At 45.3% G+C, this 26,560-nt stretch overlaps 1 protein-coding gene across 1 annotated transcript; it reads right to left on the reverse strand.

The window, feature by feature from the left end:
* Positions 1–378: 378 nt before the first annotated feature.
* Positions 379–13,310, reverse strand: LOC142777340 (uncharacterized). The gene is made up of 6 exons (XM_075881641.1): positions 13,173–13,310; positions 10,385–10,659; positions 8,019–9,602; positions 2,593–4,890; positions 1,369–1,533; positions 379–586 (listed from the first exon to the last, which is right to left on the reverse strand). Exons 2-5 carry the CDS (start codon positions 10,554–10,556, stop codon positions 1,379–1,381), a joined length of 4,209 nt encoding a protein of 1,402 aa, XP_075737756.1. The 5' UTR covers positions 10,557–10,659; positions 13,173–13,310; the 3' UTR covers positions 379–586; positions 1,369–1,378.
* Positions 13,311–26,560: the final 13,250 nt, after the last annotated feature.

Genomic DNA, 26,560 nt, shown 5'->3' on the forward strand with positions numbered 1-26,560 from the left:
CCAGTGGTGAGAATTTACCCAACGTCTATGACACATATCCGTTTACGATGATGGATGGGATAGATGGATGGATGCTATGAGCGTGCCTTTTATAACGGGGCGCTGACATGTGTGCCACCAGCTCCCAAGAAAACAAAACGAAATTGTTCTTTTTATGTTGGACTAATGTCATATCTACATAAAAAAATCAATCTTACTATAACAAAGCAAAATGTAAATTAGTGTTCAATCTCTCTGTCTGTTCAGGCAGAATGACCTAATTTTTTCACTATTTCTGTCCTTTATCTCTACTTGACGATATATCTTTCTGATATGCCAAACACGCAAACTATGGCTAAAATACAGTTGTTTCTCTTTTTCTCAAACAGTCAAAAAGTTGCTTATAAGCTCATTTATTGAAGAAGGTTGCGTTGTTCACCGCAATACCGCAGCTAATTAGTTGAGCCCACCGCAGCTATCCCGGACAGGCGAACTCTCAACGGATCGGACCGGCCGATGCGTTGTCCACGATGCTCGCCACGGGCTTTCGGCTGAGCGTGGGCCTGGGACGCTCGCAGCAAAGGCATTGGCAGAGACAAGGGCCGAGCTGCGTAAGGAAGCCCCAGCGACGCACCTTCACTGACGTTGTGCAACTCGCACATTACGGCCTTATAGACCCTAATGAAGTACGTACAACGCAAACTCAAGACGGGCACACTACTCCACTATGTACGTACACTTCATTACGCAAAACCAACTGGCTCAAAGTATCACTCTACTAACTTAAAGACTACGCTGCTCATTAATCGTAAATGTATGCTTCGTATAGCCGTTGGCATTAGAAGACCTTAATTGTTAAGTAATGTACTTAAAAAGCAAGTGCACCTGACTTCAATGCGAGTTACGTATGAATTTGCGTATATCTAATGGCTACATTAGGCAAACCGTGGGCTAGTATCTACGTACGCACCAACAATGGCACTCAACGTGGCCAACACAGCCTGCATGGTAGGCAGGCAGGCAAAAAACTTTATTAATATCCGGAGGCAGCGCTCAATCCCCCCTTAGGGGGCAAGTGACACGGGCCTATTATGAAATGTTTACTGGGTTATTATACATGGGAAAATAACAATGTCAAGATATTTTGTGATGTCAGCGTGGCCATGCATGCATTGTCAAGGCGCTAGGCTGCTTCGACCATACATATAAGTATCATGCTGCGTCTGATAACGAACGCTAATGAATTTATTCATTTATTTTTTTAATATGAATGATTGATTGAATGATTTCGATCGATCAATCGATACATCTTTAAAGCAGAACTTTACTTTCAGGACTGCAAGGTTGACGAGTCGGAAGCGTATAGGCACGTCATGCAAGACCACTCACCGTTAACCCCTCACGCAATGTCCGAGCGGCTGCGCGAGGCGTACGACGTGGCCGACCAGTCCAGGTTTGTGGCGTCCGGCACCAAGGACGTCTCGGACACCGACTCCTCGAAGGAGAAGAATGACGAGCGGTCCTCTTCACTGTCCACATCCACAGCAGCTGGTCCTTCACCAAGCAAGAAAAGCAACAACAACGAAAAATGTTGCACTAGGATGTTCTCGGTCCGAGTATCTTGCTCGATAGCAAACACTGCAGGAGAGCATTCGAGACCTAGTTCATATGATAAGCGACTTTTTCGTTGGCAATTTCCTCATTTTAATTTCTCGTTGATGTGTTTTAAATAGGTTCTTTAGGGGCATGTAACGACAAAATAGTAATCGGTCTTTGAAACAGCTTTCTACGTTACCGTTGTATTTATTGACAAAGAAATTGGCAGCTTTCCTATTGATCTGGGTCATTCGGTAGGTTAATTAACAAGCGTGCACAAGCACATCTGGAAATGCGACACCAATTGTTTTGTTCTATGGCAACAGAATTTGAATTCGCAGATGCCGATGGTAAATATCATTAAAATATGACGTCGGTTGCTTTTTTTTTTACTGGCTTTATCAATAGGCTAAAATGTGTAGTTGGAATTTCAATTCTCCATTACCCCAAATTCTATTTGTCTAAGATATCTTATGGAGAATATAGGAATTCGGAAACCACCGCCATCGTAGCTTCGGTTTATGGCACAGTGTTGAAGTCGGACAGTATACGGCCACATTTATACCGACATTGCTTAGATTTCTTCATAGGTGTAAAAAAGTCTATCGGTACTGAAATCAATTCCAATAGTATATAACGTAATGAAGTCAGTTCTGTCATTTCTATTTACTTGACTGAAAGATGAATGTTGTACTACATAACCCCAGACAACACTCGCACGACAATTAGGTTTCTTTTCATAAGGCATATCTGTTTTTTTTCTCAGTTCATCAAATGCTGGATTCATAATCAAAGCTGGTCAGCCTCACCGACGGGTGGTGTTTCTCCAAACAGTTCTAATTTACTGAGCGCTTTGTGAGTACCAACTAAGTGGCCTGCATTACTAAGCTACTTGCGCGTAAGAACTGGTACAGATCAATTATAAAAGAAGACTCTTATTCTTAAATATATGTATACGGTGGCCAAGAAAGAGAAGCTTTGTGAGTTCTGACCCTGAATCCGAGAATCTCCACTTACTGCCTTTCGACTCGGTGGCAATCACCTCTACCACACTTCCCTCGGGCAACGCTGCCGAAGAAACCTGTCGCGACAGAGTGCCAGACCTCGGATTCTGGCTCGCTCTGCGTCGGCTACCACTGCGGCGGCTGCCACTCCTACGCCGCGGCCTATCAGTCGGCGGAGGCATGCTGTTCATTGGCTCCTGGCTTCGGATCGCGGTGGTGTCCACGCGCCGCCTCGCATGAACTTCATCGAAGCCACCGTGCTCCTGCGTATCCGGGACGAAGCTCGCTGATCCCGACGTTGTCGCAGCGTCTGCCGAACCAGCATCGATTTTGGAGCCATCGGTGCGGCACGAGAACGTCGACTGCTCGAACGTCGGTCCACTCAGCCGGTGTCGGGGTCCATAAAAGGCCGTGAAATCTTGAGAACCGAGTCCAGGGATGCTGAGCGAAACGACCGGCGAAGAACCGGGCTGCAGGATGGAATTGTATATGGATTCGAAGCAGGGGCCCTCCAATAACTTGGTAGAGAGCCGCCTGCTGCGCACGTTCTTGGAGCTCCCGGTCCTGGTGTATGAAAGCGCGCTGGCGCAAGCATCCAGGACGACGCTACCACCGACGGAGCTCAGACCCACGGTGTCCACGCGGCTTGGCATCGTCGAGGTCTCCGACATTAGCAGACCCTCGGGAGAAGGCAACTCGATTGACTTCTCGAACGACTCTGGTGTGCCGACGGCTGCAGACAGCATCTTAACAGACGCCATCAGGTCACGCTCGCACACATCCCATTGAGGGCAGATGGGTGTCAGTCGGCTCTCGGTGCCTAAGCCGGACGCCAGGCTGGGGGCCAGGTTCTCGTTGTCGTCGACCACTACCACCTGGATCGGGCTCTTGGCGAGACTGTCACCGCTGAACACATCACCAGCAGTCTCCAGCTCCGATACCTTGAGTGCCAGGGCACCCATGACTGCCTGCGGGTCTTTTAGCTCGATTTCGCAGACTGCTTCGGCAATTGTGTCCATCTTACGCTGCTCTCCACCGGGACCCCACGTGACATGTCTGGCGCCATGTGGGTCTGGCGACACTAAAGAGGACGGAGGCCTTGAACACATCCTCTGTGACGACCGTGGTGACATCTGACCTGACGGCGATGTCGGTGATAACACGCGTTGATCCGTCCATGGCTGTACTAACCCGCTGACGGCGCCGGCTGAAGAGTCCTGGGAGCGCACTTCCGTCGCTACCACCTGGGCAGTTAGTGCGGCTTGACGCAGCTCGGGAGATGGGCAGGCGTGGTCAGCGTCGCTGACGGCGGCGTGCGTTTGTTCAATTTGCTGGGTGATGTACTGCGTCTCGTCCAAAAGCGGCGCTGCGCCAATAATCGAGGCTGACCGAGGGCGCGGAGTCGAGAGCGACCGCTCGCGAAGGTAGTGCTTGTTGCCCATCATAATGACACGGAGAATGTCGTCACCCCAGCGGCGTTCCTTGGCGGTGAAGCGGCCCATGCGCTGGCGGTCACCCGTGTTCGGCCGCTTGGGCGGACGTGCGCTCCGGTTTTCTACGCCGTCCTGGCACCTGGCCTGCTCCAGCATGCGGCTGCGGCGAGACGATCGTGCAGACTTCTCTTCGCCGGAAGGCGACTGCGATGGTGACGGTCTCAGTTTCCCCTGACACTGCTGCTGGGGCGGATGTTCCCCTGCCTGGTACTGCTGCCGCGGGTGTAGCTGCGGTTCTAGCTGGCGATGGTGAAGCTCCAGAGGCGCAGGGGGCTCGGGCTTCCGCGTAACCGGAAGGTTCGCGACCCCGCTCTGCGACTTCCCATCACCGATCTCTTCATAAGGAGCTGCCAGCTCGGTGAGAGCGTGCAAGCACGTCAAATCTGTCGCCCGGTGACCAACGCTAACGTTCGAGTCTGAGGACAAGAACGACAGCGTCGTCGAAGCTGACGGAAGCAGAGGCCCTTCATCAGAGCGGCAGAATGGATGGCTCACCGTTCTTGACGGCGTCACCGATAGATGCCTTGAAGACGTTGCCAGCTCGATCAGGTTTCCACCTTGCATCATTTGATAGATTTGAAAACTGCTTTGTTGAATGGCTAGCCGAGTGTTATGACCAGCTTCACCTTGAGCCAAAGGAAGGCGTGTCTGTGCTTCGATGGGTTCCTTCCCTGGATGTTCGATTCCTCTCTCCTTTGCAGCCTCTGCACAATATTCGACGAAAGCATAACCAGTACCGTCATCGTCTTCTTCACTTGCACTGCTTTTAACGGATGCTTCGGCCACACTATCATTGTCTGCACGAACGTTAAAGTCATCTGCGAGAAAGAAAGAAACGAAGTTATAACAAAAACTTTCGGAGTCAATCAGTATACTGTGAACGTGCACATGCTAATGCTCGTCATCGTGTCATGTCAGTAATAATAACTGTTGCGTTTTTACAATTCAAAACGAGGATATGATGAGGAACACCGTAACAGGCGGATCCGAAAATTTCGACCGTTTGGTGTTCTTTAACGTGCAACTAAATATAACTGCACTGGCCTCAAGCATTTCGCCTTCATTGAAATGCAGCCCCCACGGACGGGATCGGGTCATGTCAAAAACGCAGTAATTACGCTATAGAAACCACATTTTTCCCCCTATTATATTATCAAATCTCACATTTACGCCAGTTACGTATATTCACTGATGTGCAAGAGGACTACTTTGGAGGTGCTGACAGCCGATTCTCCTCAACACAGTTTTTGACGGCACAATAGAAATCTCAGCCTTCGTAGTGTTTGTAGCTGCCACGGTTGATCCTTAAAGCAAGTGCTTATTTAGTAAGAGGTATTTTTGTATCTCAAGAATATCTTGATATGTTCGTAGGCGTTCTCAAGTAAGACTGGAAAGCGAAAAGTGATGCTGATAACGATGCCGATAGCCCTCCTAGCAAACAATCAATTACGCTTAGGGATCGGCTTTTACAGGAGGGAATGGATCTAGTTAACCACCTTCACACAGACATATTCAGCCGTTTTTGATTATGAGGAAGCCAAGAGGTGCTTTTTGCACTTTCAATTTAGTCGGCATAGGCCTTCAGCTAACAACGTACTGTCACTCATGAGCATCGAATTGCACGTCAAGCGAAGGCCGTGCCACTGTTCTGCTCAGTACAAACGTGGGTATATTTGCCCGTTTAAGGTAAAATATTATACAATGAAACACTTGCTGCATTTCAGCATGTATACAGACAATTACATAGCGTCAAACAGTAAAAGGTCACATGATTTCGCATGTACACCTTCAATTCTTTGCCGCGAGAGTTGCCATCAGTAGGTTTGAATGAGAAAAATAAAAAAAAATTGACAGATCCCACGTACTGTGGGAATCGGTGATATGTTAAGCACGAATGATAAATGTTGATATGTCACTTTAAAATCGGCACAACGTTACGAGGTGGAGGTAAATGATGCCGTACATGGCTTCCGTGTCACGATTATGATGTTTTGATGTGTTTACCTTCGTCACATCACGTGACATCAAATTTAGTATATGTGGAGCTAGCGAAACGGCCGTGATCACGCTATGAACGTGGTATGTTGTCATGTACTTACATGACACGCGTGTCAGGACTATCATGTTTGCACCAGTCATATATTTCGTCATCCATTGACGTCACGTAACACCAAATTTAGTATATGTGGAGCTACAAAATGGCCACGAGCGCATCATGAAAGGCCCAATATACAGCAAGTAGGCGTTGACGCGCGCGCACGCTGGGCACAGCGACGCAACCTTAGCAAAATGCGAGCACTCTATAGTCTGACGCCAGGCGCGATTAGCGTTCGTCGGCGCGGCCCGACGACAACTGGTGCGAAATGACGCATGCTGCATTTCGCGCTGATGCACTACCTCTTTGCGTTACTAGGGACGCCGGACGCGCTGAAACGCGCATGCTTCAAAGCAACGCAGCGCGGTGCGCGCCTGCGAGTATATGGCAGGACCGATGCCCCGCGTGGCAACGCCGGCGTTACACGACGAAATGAACGCCGGCGAGCACGCGCACCACGTCAAGTCGAAATGTATTGGCGCCTTGATTGTGGCCAGTATTCATGTCCTCACTTGACACGCATCTCATGATAATCATGTTTGCACCTGTGACATACCTTCTTCATCCATTGGTGTCACGTAATACCAAATTTGGCATATGTGAAGCTAGCGAAATGGTCGTGAGCGTATCATGAATGTGGCATGTAGTAAAGTTCTTACATGGCACGCATGTCGTGATTATCATGTTTGGATGTATCAGTTACCTATGTCGTCAGTTCGCGTCACGTAATACCGAGTTTGGTATATGTGAAGCTAGCAAAACAGCCACGAGCGCATTATGAGCGTAGCATGCAGTCATGTTCTTGCATGACTGACCAGTATCATACCTTCGTCATTCATTCACGTCGCGTAATACAAAATTTGGTATATGTGATGCTAGCGAAACACTTGTGAGCGTATCATGAGCGTGGCATGTAGTCAAGTTGTTATATGACACGCATGTCATCATTTTCATGTTAGGGTCTATCGCATGTGTTTGTCGTGCAATCATGTCATACCATACCAGTTTTGCAACATGTTATGTGAACGAAACCACCGAAACAGCTGCAGCACCATGAAATGTAAATCATGACATTCATGACATGCATGTCATGATTATCATGTTATGACTAGTCAAGTGTGTTCTTCATACAGTCATGCTATGCCATACCAAGTTTGGTATCGATACCATTATCGAAACGGCCAGGAGGGCTAAAAGTCATAGACAGACAGACGGACGGACGGACGGACGGACGGACGGACGGACGGGCGGGCGGGCGGGCGGGCGGGCGGGCGGGCGGACAGACAGACAGACAGACAGACAGACAGACAGACAGACAGACAGACAGACAGACAGACAGACAGACAGACAGACAGACAGACAGACAGACAGACAGATAGATAGATAGATAGATAGATAGATAGATAGATAGATAGATAGATAGATAGATAGATAGATAGATAGATAGATAGATAGATAGATAGATAGATAGATAGATAGATAGATAGATAGATAGATAGATAGATAGATAGATAGATAGATAGATAGATAGATAGATAGATAGATAGATAGATTATGCTCAAAGTCGCCAAGTTCGCTAAGAAATGCTTCGCATTTAAAAGTGTTCGTTTTATACGATACCACAAACAATCTTTTCATTATTTCAATTCATGTTCTGAGCTGTTCTGGTCGTTTAAATAAACAAGGGTCCTTCTGTCACTGCTCAGCTAATATTACTTCATCTTCATACAGTTAGACTACATTAAAGTCGCTATATATGGCAAAAAACTTTTATGTATGCAACTTGAATGTAAAAACTTCTCCAGCCATTCGCAAGTTAGCCTGAAAGTTCCGTGTACTAACCCTGCTTACCTTGCCTCGATGCTGCTTTTTTTTCGAACTCTTCGTAATCGTCCTCAATCTCTGCGAGAACATCAGTGAAGGGTTTCTCCTGAAAATTGACTTTCTTCTTGCCCTTATTCCATTTGCCTTTCTTGCTCTTCAGGGCAGGAATCACTCGCGTATCTTGCTCGTACGGCACAATAATTTGAGATGCCACGTTGACAGATCGCTTAACGGTGGCACGAAGGCCTCCCACGGACGTTTCACTCGATTCCACGTCCATGCTTCCTAGTACAGCCTCTGGAGTTGTGATACTCCAGTTAGCGTCTATTCTGGGGGCCATGAACGTTTGCTCCAGGTTTAGTCCAGCTGAAGGGTCAGCGGCCTCCAGTTCTTGCTTCAGAGAGAGGATCTGTGCTGGTTGACTGTTCCGGGGGACATTGCCTTCCATCCTGCTTTCCACTGATGGAGTCTCATCTGTAGCGCTGAAGCTATCTCCCCACGGACAAACCTTGAACGGCTTGTTGCCCACGGTGGTGATCGCCTGACACGAACTTTGCGGCCTGCAAGCAATTTCGCGCTCGGCACGCTGCACGTGCTTCTTTTCGACTTGCACGTTTGCGTGCGGACGCGGGAAGCCCTTGGCGACCGGAACTTCGGTCTCCTCCGCAATTGTTGTCGTTGCAAAGTTTGGCGAGCCAGTTGGAGCTTCGGCCACGGATTCTACTCGCCTCCGCAGGTCATCAATGCGCGCTCGGCTCGCAACTCGTCGACTTTCTCGCGCGTGAATAAATCCCTGGACTGTCGGGCAAAGCATGTCGGAATCGTCCACTGTCCTTGTGTAGAACCGCGGAGACATTGGCGGCGATGGGGATTTCATTGTCTCCAGATCCTTGAGGAGAAACGGGTTTTGCCTTACGCTTCCTTTCTGGAGGGTATCTGTCTTGGACGTCAAGGAAAGTGGCGTCATGGTTGCAGGTACCGCCAAGCCGAGCCCCATAAACCGGGACGACGTCTTCTCCGCAACCTCCTTACGAGCCACGTTTTCTATTAAGGCCTTCGAGGCCTGCTTCTCTGCATAATGCTTGACTAGTTCTTGGAGGACGTCTTTAAAAGCCGGGATTCTCGTTGGCTCTGTGGGAACGCTACTTGATTCTCCGGCTTTTTGGGAAAGTGTAGTCGGCAACTTAGATTTCAGATTTCTAGTGTCTTTTTTCGAGACATCCGTAGGCTTCACTTCTGAAGTGCGTGATACGTCGCCCGCCTTCAGCGTACGTTCTGTGATCATCTGTGCCGGTAGCGGCACGGGCGGTCGTTCTTTCGAAACACTCGTGTGCGTTTTGCTCGCTGACGAACCGGGGAACATACGCTTCAGGAAGCTCAGACGCCTCTCGGGTATCTTGTTCGGTTTTATTCGTTGCGCTTCTTTCGATGACGCCTCGTCAAACTTGTCTCGTTTTTGTATCTTGTCTTCTTTCCTGGAAACTTGCCGAGATCCGAATGAACCTTCCACTACTCTTTTATCTTGCTGTTCGCTCGTGCTTGCAGGTACCTGCTGTGACTTCGCCTTTTGGATCAGCTTGTGCACTGTAGCGCCAACTTTGAGCTCTGTATCTGCAAAGTGAGTAATACAAGAAAACGAAAATGCCTATATATGAACGTCCTGCTCTACGCCACTATAAAAGCTTGTCATTTCGGGGATGCAGTGCATTGTAGAATTCAAGCTATATCGTAACAGTTTCTCAGTTTGAAAACGAAAACACTCGGTAAATACCGTATGGGTAGGACTAGAAGACAAACTTGGGCTAGTTGGTCGTAATTCACCTTGAAGGAACAACAGCGCTAAAACAGACGAGGACCCGGGAAGAAGACAGGACACAGGCTCTAACTCGCAACTACAAAACTTAAACTCATATGTTTAAGACTAAGGCAACCGAACTAGTCGCGTGACACACCATAGTGTCTCCGCACCAGAACAATCAGGATCTACGAAACAGGTAAGGTAGTCCTGCATATCTTTGGATAAATCCAAAAAATTTGATAAGCATTCATCGGTAATATTGAAAATTAGGATATATTCAATAACCTTCAAATTCAACGGCCAATATGACCCTAGCTGTTGCAATCTTTATCGAAAGGACATGTACTTCAGCCACGCACCCCTCCTATATAATGAGCTGATTTCACACTGGGCGAAGCTGGGGCATTGTTCTTGTGCTCTTTGTCGTCGCATACTTTGCGCGGCAGATTTATTCGTTCATGACATGCTACCAATTAGCTCCTGACAAGAGTCTGTTTCCATTTGTATTTTAAAACATAGTTGTGCGATGGCTGGAATTTTTTTTTTTTTAGGTGGCATGACGTAAGCCATCATTGTGTGTACCGGTAGGACTCACATAGGCTGGGCAGCTCGGACATCTGCTGCGATTTGTCGACCATCTCCAGGCCAGCATTGTCGAGCTGCACAGCGGTGTCGGTGGTACGCACGATGTCGGTGGACATGGCACGCTCCTGAACGCTGACGATGGGTACGGAGGAGGCTCTCATCTTGAACCGAATCTCCCTCATGAACGAGTCCTCGGTGGTGGAGTCTACCCTACTCGCCTCCCGCAACTTGCCAAGTGGGGGGCCAGATGTTTGTGAACCGGAATTTCTGTGTTCTCGGATAAACCTGACAGGCAAAAATAAAGCATGTTTTGTTTTGTAGTAGGATTTGCTTAAGGGCCTGCTTGCTTAGGTTATTTATTTATTTATTTATTTATTTATTTATTTATTTATTTATTTATTTATTTATTTATTTATTTATGTATTTATTTATTTATTTATTTATTTATTTATTTATTTATTTATTTATTTATTTATTTATTTATTTATTTATTTATTTATTTATTTATTTATTTATTTATTTATAGACCGAGGGTCTGGAGTATTACATACTCCAGACCCTCGGTACAAGCAAGTGGACAGCTTCAAGAAGACATGGTTAATTATTACAATGAGTCACTTAACAAATTGTTTGGAGTGGGTGTGTCATTTGTATATAGTGAACAAAAAAAGAGACATGAAAAACTATTTCGTAGTAACGCTTGTACTAAAAAGAAATAAAAGGATGCTACAAATTCATACTAGATATGTTGTGCGACTACCATAAGAATAAATACATAAAAATACAAAACAATAAATATGGGCATTTTCACTGTTCAAGCCAAGAAAATAATAAATCTATTAGCATAAAATAAAAACAGTATATACAAGACAAAAACGACAAAAAACACTCTAATAAAAGATATGAAACTTGAATTTGCAAGGCAATGCTAGGGGACTTCGAATGAAAAAAAGCAAAAAATTAGCTATGCAAGAGAAGCACACAACACTCACGGGCAACTGAGCACAGTTTATTAAGATAATAGGACGAATAAAGAACAAACATGACTCCTTAACGGCACCAAATTAAGACGCGGCACTGCCTCGTGTGAATTAGCACAGCAAGTAAACAATCTATTTTCAAAAAGAGTGATCCTTGGTTCACCGACTCCCATACCACCATTGTCGATTGCAAACGTTTCTCAGGTTTACGTTCTCTTCGATAACGCAGGTGCCTAACCGTAACAACACTTAGCAATCGATTGATTGATTGATTGATTGATTGATTGATTGATTGATTGATTGATTGATTGATTTATTGGTGTAAGCCAGTGAGTGTAAGATGGCGTGTGACGATTTCTTTTGTTGATCATTAGCCACATTTTTTGCCATCCTGCTCAGTCTGGCAATTTAGAAGTCCATCTAGCAGAACTACACATGGGCACTTGAGCGTGTGTCTTGAACCCGCTGCCCAGGAGCTGCTATTTTCGACTACCCCCCTTCGATTGCGTTTCGTGTTCAGACGGCGAGAACGAACTCGGCACGCTTCGATCCAGCGCTACCGCTGTCACGAAGAATCTATAAGGTGTCCAGAACGCCTGTCAGCTGCTGCCACGATGGCAACGGCAGTGTACGTGAGTCACCATTACCGCATGAAGGTACTCTTGCCGAAATATTGATCTTTTGTGACTGAGCGCAGTACCAGCAGCTCAATCTGACATTAAGCTGTTCTGTAAAAGAAGCAACGCGGTACTCTGTTTGGACGAAATACTAATCATGGCAGGCCCAGGCGCTGGTGTAAGTGCACGTGGGATAGAGAGATTCCATTTGCATAATGACTCTCCTAATTGGTTGACGTCGTGTACAGCAGCGCCACATTGTTGCAAAATGTAGCACAGAAAGGCTCCTGAAGATGTGCGATTTCTCAGCATGTACACGTGACACGAGCATCACAGTCTTGTAAAGTGGTGAAGAAAGTGTTCTAAACATGTAGTTTTGTGAATAAATGATTAGTTCAAAGTAAGCGCATGTGTAAGCGCTCCCGAAACGCGCACTGAAATGTGGCCAATTTCTGTACCCATTCACGATGTGTAACGCCGGGCAAACAATGCATCGAACTCCACACGATGAAGGAGGTGGAGATGGTCACTCCCCAAGTCACAGTGTTTGAAACGAGGCGCTGGTACAGACTAAACTTCAAGCGCGCTGATTCAACACGAAGTGGTAACAACTGTATAGCAGCTGTTAACTTCATTCGTCTTGGGTATTTCGAGCGTCGTCCTTAGTGACCGAGCAGCGATGTGCAAATGGCGAGCTGTGATAGTTAGCCCTCGTTCTGTGTGCATTCTTTCCACGCGTCCCTTTGCGCTTTAGCGACACTATTAATGTACCTAGTTGCTTCCAGTTTATTGTGTTACATACTGATTTGTTGCTACTATACCAAAAGAATTACACAAGTATACTAGTTATACCCTCATTCCCTAAAATATACAGCCTCAATTGAGTCATTCTTACAATTAGGCCTGCTAGCATACATTAATAACCTATGATGGCTCACGCGAAGTATTTTTATCTCCGTATTTTTCACTAAATGGAAAAATATTGCGGGTCATCGCCATTATCACTTTGTCGCTTGGCGCTTGTGTTTGCACTTGCGTTTAGAAAAATGTGTTTAGCGATCGGTTCAAAGTATTTGGTATTCTACAATGATTCCGATAAAATGTTCACTCTGCTTATCGAAGCTAGATTTGGCGGGCTGCGACGATGCCGGCCCCAAACCGCCCATATCAAACAGCGCGAGGACGAGGCGCGCACAAATACCTTGGTGGTAGACGTGCAGCCTTCTTTGTGTCATCACTCGCGGCAGAGGGGTGCCTCTCAACGCTGACCTTCACTTCGGCATCGTTGAGAATTCTGCATAGCGCGTCATCCCGCGGAAGCGGCACAGGGGTTGGTGATGGTTGCCTAGCGGCCTCTTTCCTCGCCTGTTTCAGCCATGGGACCTCAGCTGTGGGTGTAAAGCACGCGCAAAGCTTGGTACTTGACGTCAACACATAGGTACAACAAATAAACATAAACTTTAAATATTTCAAGCAGTTTTACTGACTTTGAAGTCACGAAGTCTGGTTACATCACATTGCTAAAGATGACCTACACCATTGTATACCAGAGAGGCGATGCGAGGCAAAGATTCCAGAACGTATGCGAGGTGTAGAGAGAAGCGCCAATCGAGCTCCTCCTTTTTGCTCCTGTCCATGTCAACTGCTCTCTCCTGCCACAGTCTCGCTTTTGCTCTCCTCAACCGGAAGTGGTGTAAAGGAAACCCCCCTATCTAGGCACGGGCGTTAAGGCACTTGGCGAGTTTTGCATGATGTTTCTATATTTATCTCATTCTTCTAAGAATATTTGGCGCGTTTTCACAAACTTCACATGGCAACGTCTATTCACCGTTATGCTATTCGCAACGGCAACGATAACTGATACTACGCAACTTTTCATGTAACTTTCTAACTTTCTATACAAGGTATGCTACAAGACAACTGTGATAAAGCAAAGCTGGCTATCATCTTATGATCGTTCGCGCTCATTTGCGCTATTGCAGCTTTCCATAGCATAATCCCCTTCACAGAGTGAAGAACCATTGAGCAGGACGTGAGTGACTTGAGTTTGAACCCCCACCGTGAATTTGCTAAATGAATTTTTTATCTTATTTTCTGCATAATCTACGTAGTCTCCGAATGTCGCCCGACACAACAAGCATGCTGCCCCAATTCTCAGACGCTTCTAAGTTTCGTAAGAATATACAGGCGGCTTAAAGTCGGCTTTGTATCGTTCTGAAACATTGTTTACTGATAATACTTTCCTAGAGTCACCTAGGGTGCTTTCATTACAAAGTTAGCCACCACGTAATCCTCCTACTCTTTCAGAAAGCGTCTTTTTCACTACTGTACATCGCGTCCAATGATAGCATTGGCTAGTACTGGCAGGCTAGCCAGCATCAAAACAAATCAGGCGTCGTTTTGTCTACCAGTAACTCACTCGTTCAATATTTGTCTACCGAGAATTGTCCGCACTGCAATTTTCGCTGAGCACGCGTGGTTTGTTACCTCGCAAAACGTTACTGACACTATAGCCAGCGACATTCCCCACCGAGGCACCTGCGATCTCAAGTGTACAGATTTCACGAGCAAAACAACGTCCTATGACTGAACCCTTGATTGATTTATATGTGGGGTTTAACGTCCCAAAACCACCATATGATTATGAGAGACGCCGTAGTGGAGGGCTCCGGAAATTTCGACCACCTGGGGTTCTTTAACGTGCACCCAAATCTGAGCACACGGGCCTACAACTTCTCCGCCTCCATCGGAAATGCAGCCGCCGCAGCCGGGATACGAACCCGCGACCTGTGGCTGTGGGTCAGCAGCCGAGTACCTTAGCCACTAGACCACCATGGGGGGGGGGGGTCGACTAAACTCTTGTTATATATATATATATATATATATATATATATATATATATATATATATATATATATATATATATATATATATATATATATATATATATATATATATATATATATATATATATATATATATATATATATATATCGCATCAGAGGCATCGCCATCAGCGTAAGCTCGTGCTTGCTGCGCTTGGCCGGACGCTGCTGACTGTTTCGCTTTCTGCGTTCTGCGCTGCCAATAAACCCCGTTACAATATATATATATATATGTGTGTGTGTGTGTGTATGTGTGTGTGTACAGATTTCACGAGCAAAACAACGTCCTCAGGCTAAACCCTTGTTATATATATATATATATATATATATATATATATATATATATATATATATATATATATATATATATATATATAGTGTAAAGTAATAAAATGCTCCCCCTGACCCGCTCCTTTCGACGTATAGATTTTAGAGAGATCTTTAAATAGATTTTTCATAGAAATGCTATGGCAGTCGGGGCCCCTGTCGTCTTCGCAAACTAACTCAATGCCAAGTAGGAAAAACAGATTGCCCTAAACGTCCGATGCACCCACTTTCGTTTTCGCTTAGGTTAGATCTAGTCTCGAATTTTGACGATTGTCGTCTCAAATTACATGTGATTTCCGCCATTTAAAAAGTGGGCCTGTCATAAGTTGTCACGCTTTACAACATTGAAATAGAACTGTCAGTTCAAGCGCACGAATAAACAGAAAGGAAGAGAGGACAAGCGCTTTCTCGCAACTGAACTGTTTATTAGAAAGAGCAGGAATATATATATATATATATATATATATATATATATATATATATATATATATATATATATATATATATATATATATATATATATATATATATATATATATATATATATATATATATATATATATATATATATATATATATATATATATATATATATATATATATGTGTGTGTGTGTGTGTGTGTGTGTGTGTGTAGCCCTCAAGATAATTATTAAAATTTTGCGAGTTTTTGTTAATTGCTCATTTGATTGCAACTTCAGGTCGGCAAAGCTCTGGCACCTCGGCGTAAAGTTTGTTTACGAAGACGACAAAGGTCTCATTGCCATGTATTTTCATCAAAAAGTATATGCTGATAAAAAAAATCACAGTATATCCACTGAGTGAATGATGATGAGTGGGGCGAAGCGTTCATCCGTCCATCTGTCCGTATGTCCGTCCGTCCGTGCATGCGTCCACGCGCCCGACGCGTTCGAGAATGCAGACGGCACGCGGGTAACACTGACGAGACGCGAACCAAGGAAGCCGAGCGCAAGCGTCTTCAACGCGCCCGCCGCTCTGCTTCGTCCATGCCCCACCAACGATCTGCCACGTACGGCGACTATTCAGGAGACTGAGAGAGGCACTCATTCTCCGCGTACCCAGGCACAGCCCGCGCAGCAGCCAATCGGAGAGAAGCGGCACAGTGCCATCTAGAATATCCTCACTCAACTGCAGTTTGTATGTACTTCTATGAGACAGCGCCGTCTATTATACTGTTCGAGAGGTACTGCCTTCTTTTCTTTTTCGTCTATTCTTCTCTCAGTTACGCATGACACTTGACAAGGCTAGAGTAAGAGGAGCTTCGCCCCTAAAATAAATTGTATAACTGTTACTACAGAAAGTCTTAAAGCCGTAATGTTTCATACATCACTGCCATCCAACCATCCAATTTATTCAACCATTGGAACTGCCATTTCAAGCGCTGTTGAATTACTACGGTTTATCGTAACTTGAAAAGAAAAAAAAACTTCAGCGAAAAGAGGTTGCAGAGCCGGAAAAATGTTACATGCGTTAGGTTTTGAACGCCGTTGTCGTTATATTGAAAATGAGTTTGCGACATCACAAAGCCGTCTAAAGGGACACAAATAATTTTCCGCGTATTAGTAAAGTACAATCCCGAAAAGTAGATTCTTATCGCGAGACAACGCTTGGAAAGCGACAAACACGCGGATATAAAATGCGGGTGGAGACACCACCATTGAGATTTCCGCACCTAACACTTCGACATCATAGATTTTGATGGCGTTTACAGGATTCTTTGTCTCTTCTAATCGGTAAAAATTAAGTACTTTGTCATGTGTGGGTGCCATAAACCTCGCATATGATATTTCAGAACATTTAATCTAGCCAATGTGGCGATAATACAAAAAAGTACATTTCGAAATTTGTGACGTCACGTGTGAAGATCTCGGGATAATATTTTAAAATGATACTACAACCTTGAATTTCTCCGCTAATAATTAACTGATTATGGAGAAACTTATAACATTAGAGTTCTCAGAGTGAAGTTTGTCAACCTAAACCATGTCGTTTCTCTTTAGTGTCTCTTCAAAGCACCATGAGAACATCCATCTTTAGTAGACGCTCGAGTCACAGCTTTCTATATTAATGTGTCTAACTAAAACATGACAGAAGTGATGTGTTGCTAAATCGACCAATTTAATTTAGTGCTTGCAAGTAGGCGAAAGCATAGCTTTTGATACCTGCGGTTGTGGCTGTTAGGAAATCGTCCTTAAAACGCCAGTGCGGACAGCGCCTATTAAAGCTTTTATTTCACTTTAATATGGAAAACCATGCTCCCATCTTCTCCACACTGTCTCTGCGGACATGGCTACGGATTTTGTTGATTAGTTCTTCACTAAAAAGCTATGGAGTTGTGACGCCACAGATGCTAAGATTGGCGAAAGCTGACACTATACTACATTTAATACATCACGTGTGACGCTGTGAAAGCTTTGCAAGAAGCTCGGTCAGCAAAATGTGTGAATCCTCGTGTCGTGTCTCGCACTTGTATCGAGTATTTTTATGCGTGGCCTCCGTGACGGTTCCAGGTGCGCCCAACCGAAACTAATCTCGGTGGCCACGATACAAAAACGAATAGACAATAAGCTATCCAGATGTCTCGCTAACTTCCACACTGTTGCACCGGATGTATGAAACTAAAGTGTGGTACATGGGACTCAACTGGAAAGCTCCTGGGAGGGCGAGATCGGGCTCTTGCGAATGATGTGCACGGCCACCTCTTCGTGCACGGGAAGGATTGTGTGCACGACGTTCGTCTTGGACGACGGCGTGCCAGCTCGGCGAGGCGAGCTGTGGTGCGAAGACGCGCCGGTTGACTCCGAAGAGGACGTGGACTCCTCCTTAATGGTTCTGGCCCGGATGACGTCTGGCGAGCACGACGTCTTCCGCGTCCGCTGGAGCATGCGAAACGCGTTCGACAACATTTGCTTCATTTTTTGTTTTGTTTAAGACCGAGTACTTCGAGGAAAGCAAGCAGGAATTTTAGAAGCTGTTTTCTGGGTTAGCATATCATTTAATGTTAAAAGCCAGAAATTGGAGGAAAATATCTCTGGTGATGTAAAGTAAGACAACCAACTTATCGTGTGACTTAAACAAACAAAATGAATTGAGCAGCCTTTTTTTATTCGGTTGAACACAACCTGACATACTGCGAGCTGCCACCGTCCATTAAATTATGTTGGCTGTATGACAGTTCAATTTCAATTGTTCGCCCCTCTTTTTGCGTAGTACCATAACGCCACATTTGCACAGCTGCAATAGGAATGGTGCTTAGTGCACAGATTTTATCTGTAAGTTTAAAATCTGTAAATTTTGTAATCTGTAATTTGTTTAAGTTTAAAATCTGTAAATTTTAAGCCTGTAAATCTGTAAAATCTGCAAATCTGTTATTGTAAGTTTTAAATCTGTAAGTTTAAAGTAAAATATATCTTATGAATCGAACTGTTGCGTTTTACCATCATAAGTGCCCAGGTTCCGGTGGTGTTTGATAATAAATACTGTAACCGTGAATTATGGCACGTGTCGCCAGATTTGTAGTTAAAGATTATCAACTTTTATTACTAAAAAATTGTCACAATTTATAAGAACGCAATGCCAGCATATATATATATATATATATATATTCTAGTTATTCCTCAATCTGGCAAGTGCCTCGCATTATTGTAAGACGGCATTAGTGTAACTCTACGGCTTCATGTCATAAGCACTCTTCTGAAACAGGGCCGCATTTATTCGGTGCAGTCGCGCGTTACGCGGCAAACGTGCACCGAACAAATATCTCAATTTGGTCTATGACATCCCATGGTATATCAAGCTCTCTTTATAACGCTCGACAGGATGGGTCCTAGTCGTCTAATTGCGCTAGAAACGTAGCCCGCAGATGGACCTTAATTAGAGCGTCGGGTGTTTATGCGACGTATAATATGCACACAGACGCAACGTGACGTTCACGAAGCATAGATTTGAACGGCTTGCTCTCTGTCGCAGAGATTCAATGCCATTTCATCAGTGACACATGTTGACTACGTTCGTACTAACAACCGATTATCGTTTTGATAATCGCGGCTGTCTATACGAAACACGCGGCGCATAATTTCATCTACTCTGCAAATTAAACACATATTAAACTAGGTGTCATAAGATCAAGTATCTAGTGTCCTGTGAGTGGTGGCAATTTTCTTTTGCCTTCGGCTTGTGATTTACATGTACTAGTTCACCAGTTTGCGACTGTACTTCTCTCATGCGCCCATGCAGAAGCACACTGAACAAAAGAGAAGGTCCTTTCCGAGTGAAAGAGTTTGGAAGCATGGCCTACAACAAATGAAATGCGACAACAAGGCGCAAAGGCAAGAGGCCTAATGTTCTCTGCAAGGCTGATGTTAAGAGTCAAAGCGGACGACCATTCAAGCTGCGCTCCATCCTATAGTTAGAAAAGTGAATCCCAGTTTAACGACTATACGCTGTGCAGACACAAAGGCTTTGAACGTAGTCCCCGGCCTCTTCACCATGCAGCTCTGCTTGACAAGATTTTATATATACCTAAATTCTACATGTGTGAAAGCGAAAGCTGTTAGAATACGCAGTGCCAGCGAAAAGAACACAGTTGACCCACCCTATGCAGTCTAAGTGCTAGGTTTGCTAAATTGAATTCCTGCAAACTTTCAAGAGCTGTGAATACATATAGCTCGAACTTGGCGAGTAAAACGCAACAAGAAACATACTAAGACCGCGAGCTCCGTCAGCGTGTTACACCGAGCTGTAATCACTCATTGAATGTCTGTTAGTACACATTAGAGCTTAAAACTATGTGCTTTGTTGTTGCACCTGACTGCATCTTATTCTAACTAACCCATATCCAGTCATGTTTACTCGCGCCTGTTGCCACGTACGCGGAATAATTATTAAATTGATTGATTGATTGATTGATTGATTGATTGATTGATTGATTGATTGATTGATTGATTGATTGATTACACAATGTGAAGCGAGGTTGGTGCTATAAGGCAGCATTCGAGGTACTTCCGAATCGCCTGACCTGAACAGGCTTAACAAGTCAAGTTGGCACAGCCTCATCCCTACACTGACTTCTTTCTTTCTCTCCCTTTTTTTACGTGCTCCTAAAGGTAAGTTCGGGGGCGTATTCTTCACTGTAGGTAAAATAAACGCAGCCATAAACCAAAGCACCAAACTGTCACAAACTAAATTTCTGACCCCTTTTACTGTATAAATAGATGCCTCTACAGCTGGTGACATTGTGCAGTGAAGCAAGAGGCAATTTTATAAGAGAATACGCAATGTTCTGATTTAGCGTTTGTCGCCACTGCGTGTGCCTCATACGCGGGCGCTCACGTGAGGTGACCGAAATAGCGTATCGTACCCAACGAACGCCATCTCTGCGTCATCATCACCATCATCATCAGCCTGACAACATCCACTGCAGGACAAAGGCCTCTCCCATGTTCCGCCAGTTAACCCGGTCCTGTGCTTGCTGCTGCCAATTTATACGCGCAAACTTCTTAATCTCATCTGCCCACCTAACCTTCTGTCTCCCCCTAACCCGCTTGCCTTCTCTGGGAATCCAGTTAGTTACCCTTATTGACCAGCGGTTATCCTGTCTACGCGCTACATGTCCAGCCCATGTCCATTTCTTCTTCTTGATTTCAGCTATGATATCCTTAACCCCCGTTTGTTCCCTAATCCACTCTGCTCTCTTCTTGTCTCTTAAGGCATCTCTGCGTACCCTGTTCCAAAGATGCCCAACAACGACGGCGGCAGTCTCAGCCTACGCGCACCTGTATGCTCTGCTGGCGTGGCTTGCTCTTGATGAAGCGCGGCGGGTGCCGCGGTGCCTTGGCGTCCCTGAGCGCCGCGCCGTGCTCGTCGAGCGAAAGCCGCAGTCGCCTGCTCGCCTCGGCCTTGCGGCCCACCCGAATGGCCGACGAGACGCGACGCGTGGACTCCGACCGACGGCGCTCTCTGGCGCTACGCAGACCGACCACGCTGCTGCCGGACGACCAGCTACTGCTGCCGCCGGATACCCTGCACGAAAAACGGCTATTTAGGCATCACAATTATTTCACAATCGACGTGACCTCATGCGCTATTAACGGCAGTTGAGTCGAGATAGCTCGCAGTCAATACACACCTCAATAGCCTGTTTACAGATTATCAACTAAGTGTTACGTTGTTGACGCGAGATTGATGGCAACCATGTCAAAACTTTGAGAACCCTTTATTTTGCTTGAACAATCAGAGCTTAACGATCCTTTATTATTCTTGTCCAGTTCACCAATGTGGTTGTTTGAGCACGTTGGCAATCCAATTTTAAGGAAACTAAAAGCGCATGGAAAACACGGTGAAAGCCCAGGAGCTAAGCAACGGAGGATTGCATGAAATACGTCAAACGCACCTCGTGACCTTGACCACACACACACGCGTACGCACACACACACACACACCTGTTTAGTTAGAGAGACAGCAGGCCCTCTGCAAATTATATTGCGCATTTTCTTCAATTATTTCTCAGAACGACCCCAGAATGTGTATTCATTCCAAATTAGGCATCAGATACGTATCTAAATGTATTACTCTTACCATCAACTTCTGAAAAGAAGGCGCTCGTGCGAGCATAAGGAAAAGCAATTATATAAACGCAAGGTCTCTTTTATTTTTGTGTAACATTAGTCATCACGTGATCATCACATTATATATCACGCCGACGTCAATTTTCACGTTTGTTGAGGCAGCTAAGGCATACGACTTACCAATGAAACTTATCACACATGGATTACTATGTCTTCACAAGCAGTGCAGCAAAATTGCCCTCATGACACTTTACACGGTGGTTCTTATTCTCCTACGCATTTAGTCAGAGAGATCCCTTCTTTTAGTTAACGCAAGGAAACACTTATTTTGCACAAGTACATGAAAAGTCTGCCTACCTGTAACTACTTATCTGAACAATGAGCTTTTTCACGCGCATCAGCATACAAGGAGATAACAAAAACCAAATAAAAGAGCCCTTATGTGCCTATGCCGCTTTCGTGTTTCTTAAGGACAAAGGGCTGTTTTCCGTAAAAAGGAATAGGGCCTCAGGGAGCACAAGGCGTCAAATACACACTCACTTTCTGTAGGTGTATGCGCCACCAATCAAGAGAAGCACGGCGATGAGAACAGCAGTGGGAGCAATGGCGAACATCATGTCGTTGTGTGGACCGGATGCTGCGAAAAAGAAAAAAAAGATCTATAGTTAAAGAGGACGTGCAACACTTTTCTAAGTAGTCATTGAATGGCTTCACGAAAGAGGCTTATTCCCTCACGAATTTACCCCACCGCTAATATTTTCCAGAATCCGTCCAGTACGAGCGGAGTTACACCGCACTCTGCAATGGCATTCTCTATACACCCATCCCGCCAAAAGCCATGGAAGCTATAGACAAGGAGCAATGGCACGGGGTAAAAAAAAAAAAAAACGTCCCACGCACCTCGTGACCTTGAGCCCTTTTTGTTTTGTTTTTTTGTTTCTTTGAATGCGTGGCTCTTCAGTGCGATCGCACGCGCGGACTAGTAGCGGCCTCCCGCGGCGGCCCCAGTAACGACCGAGCGCGTCGTGTTCAAATCAGCCAATGGCTGATACTTGGCCTGATACGCAGTCATTTTGAGCCTGTATCGTCATTTGTCGAGAGAAGAGAAAGCGATTTTTAGCTCACTGTGAGAACTTATTGTAATTTCCAGGCCACGTCTTGCGTCACGGTATTTGGCTCCCGAGTTCTCTTGGAGCCTTTACAGCTGATTGGCAGCGTTTTCGGATCATTTTCAAAAAGAGTTTGAGAGCCCTTTTCAAAATTTTTCATGTTTAAATCGACACAAATGTGAACGGCGCTGAGTTTCGTTTTCGGCTGTTCTGCAGTTGATTTTTATTCAGGAGCTGAGCTGTTTAAGCTGACAGTTATTCTATGCAAGCCGAACAGAACACTATCATCATCATGAATCAAGACGCGCTCTCTTCATCCAGTCTTCTTATTGATCGTCTTCACCTGCTACTCTCCCTGAACGTGTGAGCTGATCTGTCCGGCGTGGGATGCAACAACAATGATACTTGAGAGAATGAGATCAAAGAGAGGAAGATATAGCAAGAAACCGACACAAAAAATTGCCAGGCCTGCGCGAAACGTGCAGTACCATCACAGTGAAAGCTGGAAGAGCCGCCTTTCAGAGCCTCTTCTACCACTTTGGGGGTAACGGCTACAGGCACACTTTCAGGGTACCCACTACGCCATAAATATTAATTTTTGTGTAGTAGGCTGGTATTCATTATGCTATTCCTCGTCATTCTTCGAAGAAGAGTGGTATCCACTATATATTTGCAAGGAATGTGGTGGAAATATTTTATGCAGTGGCTAATAACAATGAAGCATTATGCCTGAAGTTGGTATGCGCCACAGTGAATAGGTGAACAAGAGCACGCTTTTGTAATGGGTTGGAGGAATGGACGACCCACTCGTTACGCCATTCGCATTGTATGACACCTGGTTGTTCCTTTGCTGTTCTAAAAGGTTTATTATTCATACTAACGCGATTTATTTCCCGACACCAAGCCAGGCTAAGGCAAGTTTGCAACCGAGTTTCTAGTACCGACGCGGCTTTGCGGTGTAATGCCGCGCTGGCACGCAGAGGTACCGGATTTGGATCTCGTTGTGTCCTTTGTTATTTTAACAAGTTTCTTTTTTTTTATTTTGGTGTGATAGTGGTTATGGACAACGGCGGCAGTGGACAACTACGACACACGCGACGCCTGTCGTGATCTCATAACAGTTCTCGCTGTTGTGATCTCATAACAGTTCTCACTGCAAGAAGGGTAGAAAAAAAAGAGAAAGCGAGACAGAAGGTTACAGAAAGAGAGAGCATCAAAGAGGGAAAGAAAAGGAGGCATGAAAAAAACGTTCGGGAGAGCGAGACAACTTTCGCACAAGACAGTGAAAACAACATGTTTAGAGGCACGTGAACGTAAGACTATAGTATATTTCTCAATGCGGTGACACTACGGAACGAAAGATCGACTTGCACCGGATACTCACGTTCGAGACACTTGTGAGATTCGGTGAGCACGTAAGGAAGCGGGCAGTAACACAGGAAGTCGACGCACTGCAGGTTCGGGGTCCGGTAGCTGCACTCCTGGTGGCTCACGCACGACTCGTACATCGACTTGGCTGCGAGAAAAAAAATGCGCCAACGTGTGACAGACAGTTTCGCATCTCAGGGTTGGAGGAAAGTGGAGCCGCGTATCTTTTAAAAAATATATCTAAGAATAAAAATTACGAGCGCTTCATTGTTTCCTGACGTTTCCCGTTCTTTTGACACAATTCGTAACGCCAAAAGTCTCTTCACGTGACGTCCTGAAGAAACAAGATGCCGATTCGTCCATATACGAAGATATCGCTTATGAATTTCCATACCCTGGTTAGCCATGCAGTCGCATGGCAGTTTTGCCTTGTTTCGAACGACAATCGTGTGCGATCTATTCATTTTACATGGTTCTCTGCATTTTCGACAGTGCGGGCAGAGATAACGGTGCACAGTTGAAAGGCGCAATACTCTAACAGGCTGGACACTTAGTTTTGACGTTGTCTACGCGGTTTACGAAGAAATATGTAGTGAAGAGATTATAACGCTTTTAAGAAAAACAATAAAGACAAGAACTAAACCGCTATGCCATCTTCAAATTAGTAGTAGTTTACGAACCCTTTAAGAGTTACTCTTTTTTGTTTCATTGATTTTTTTATCATGCGTACAGCCAAGCGGCCAGGCTGTCGAGTGGCTAATGCACTGATGCCGCAGCCACGACATCGTGTTTAGCCCACGTCCGAATGTTACGCTGGCCAATAAAAAAAAACGATATATCCACGGTAAACGCAAAACCTGAGAATGTCATGCAGGTGCGTGGCAAGAAGCGATTACCTCGAACACATTTCTTCACGCCGCCTTCGTTGATGAGCACGGGCGTCTCATGGCCGCAACCGCAACGATACTCTTCATGTTCGGCCCTTTTATGGAGAGAAAGACACATTATAGCCGCCGAACAAAATCCAAGACTGGTAAGTTGACTGAAATCCGTATCTGCCAAGCCGTCTTATAACGCCATTGCGGTGGCTAATAAGTAATACCCCGTAAAGCATGTAATGTATGTCGCGTTAGCTGAAGATGTAGGTTCGGTCCCTATACTAGCGGCAACTTGTCCTTTCGTGCACTTTAGTTTGATTTGCATTTATATCAGAATGACCAATTTGCAGTTAAAGACAACAAACGATATCCCTGTAGTTTCCTTGGCGTCATTGTATGTTGGTTTAATATGGATGTACGTAAAAAACGACAAGGACCTTACGTGCAGGCTCAGGATCACTAGAAGGCTAAAGTCATCTTTCTCTTCCTTTAAAGACGATGGTCTTTCTTGGGGACTTTCGATCTGTCTGTCTGTACATTTGTCTGTTTGTCCCCTCTAAACGGCACAGGGTATTTGAAACGGTCGACCCCATCCGCAGCGCCCACCAATGTTGGTCAAGATTTAGCGTTCATAATTGTGCAATTGTCAATGAAAAAGCAATATTGCGCATGTCTGGGGCACCATAACAACACGTATATATTCTGCATGTGCGTCTGTTACTAGAAAAAGCATACATAAGTAATTTTAAGGACCGTGGCGCTTATCACGCTGCGCTGACCATGCAAAGCTTGCACGAAAAGGTGAATGTTTTCAACGCTCTGCTAAGACAAGACGGCGGTGACACCTACCCGTCGCTTTGCGTTCTAAACCTCATCGCCTCAGGGCGCGCACACCCATCTCAGAGCCACGCACTTTGTTTTCCAAGAAAACTGCCAGATGGCGCTCATGTCTCCCGTGCGACGTGACTTGATGCGCTCGTTCGCCTCCGCTGCATGCTCGAGGCACTCTAACGCAGCGCCTCCAGAATATCATTCATCGATTTTCTTGCGCAGAACATCAAATAAATGTTTTGTTCACTCTCTCCACACGCAATACTATCGTCTTCCGACGACATTTGCAGATTACATGCAGATACGGGGCCAATTTTTTTCTCTTCTTTTCTTTCCCCGTTGGGCCCGAGTTTCGTCGGAAGGAAGCTGCAAGTACGGGGCCAACTTTTTATCCTCAGTAGATGTATCAATCGTTCCCCACCATTTATCGAAAGCTTTCTGCGCCTAGCGTAGTTTTTCGCGCAACCACCGTGATCGGTCCAATTTTAACCAAGCGACAACGTCATGCGCTGATGCGATCACGTCGTGTTATGAGACATCACTATACTGTCGTAGTGACGTCACGATGGTTTCACAAGCTTTGATGGCCTGTTACGTCATAGCATG

The sequence above is a fragment of the Rhipicephalus microplus genome, chromosome 2 (genome assembly GCF_043290135.1).
Source record: "Rhipicephalus microplus isolate Deutch F79 chromosome 2, USDA_Rmic, whole genome shotgun sequence".
Lineage (NCBI taxonomy): Eukaryota > Metazoa > Arthropoda > Arachnida > Ixodida > Ixodidae > Rhipicephalus > Rhipicephalus microplus.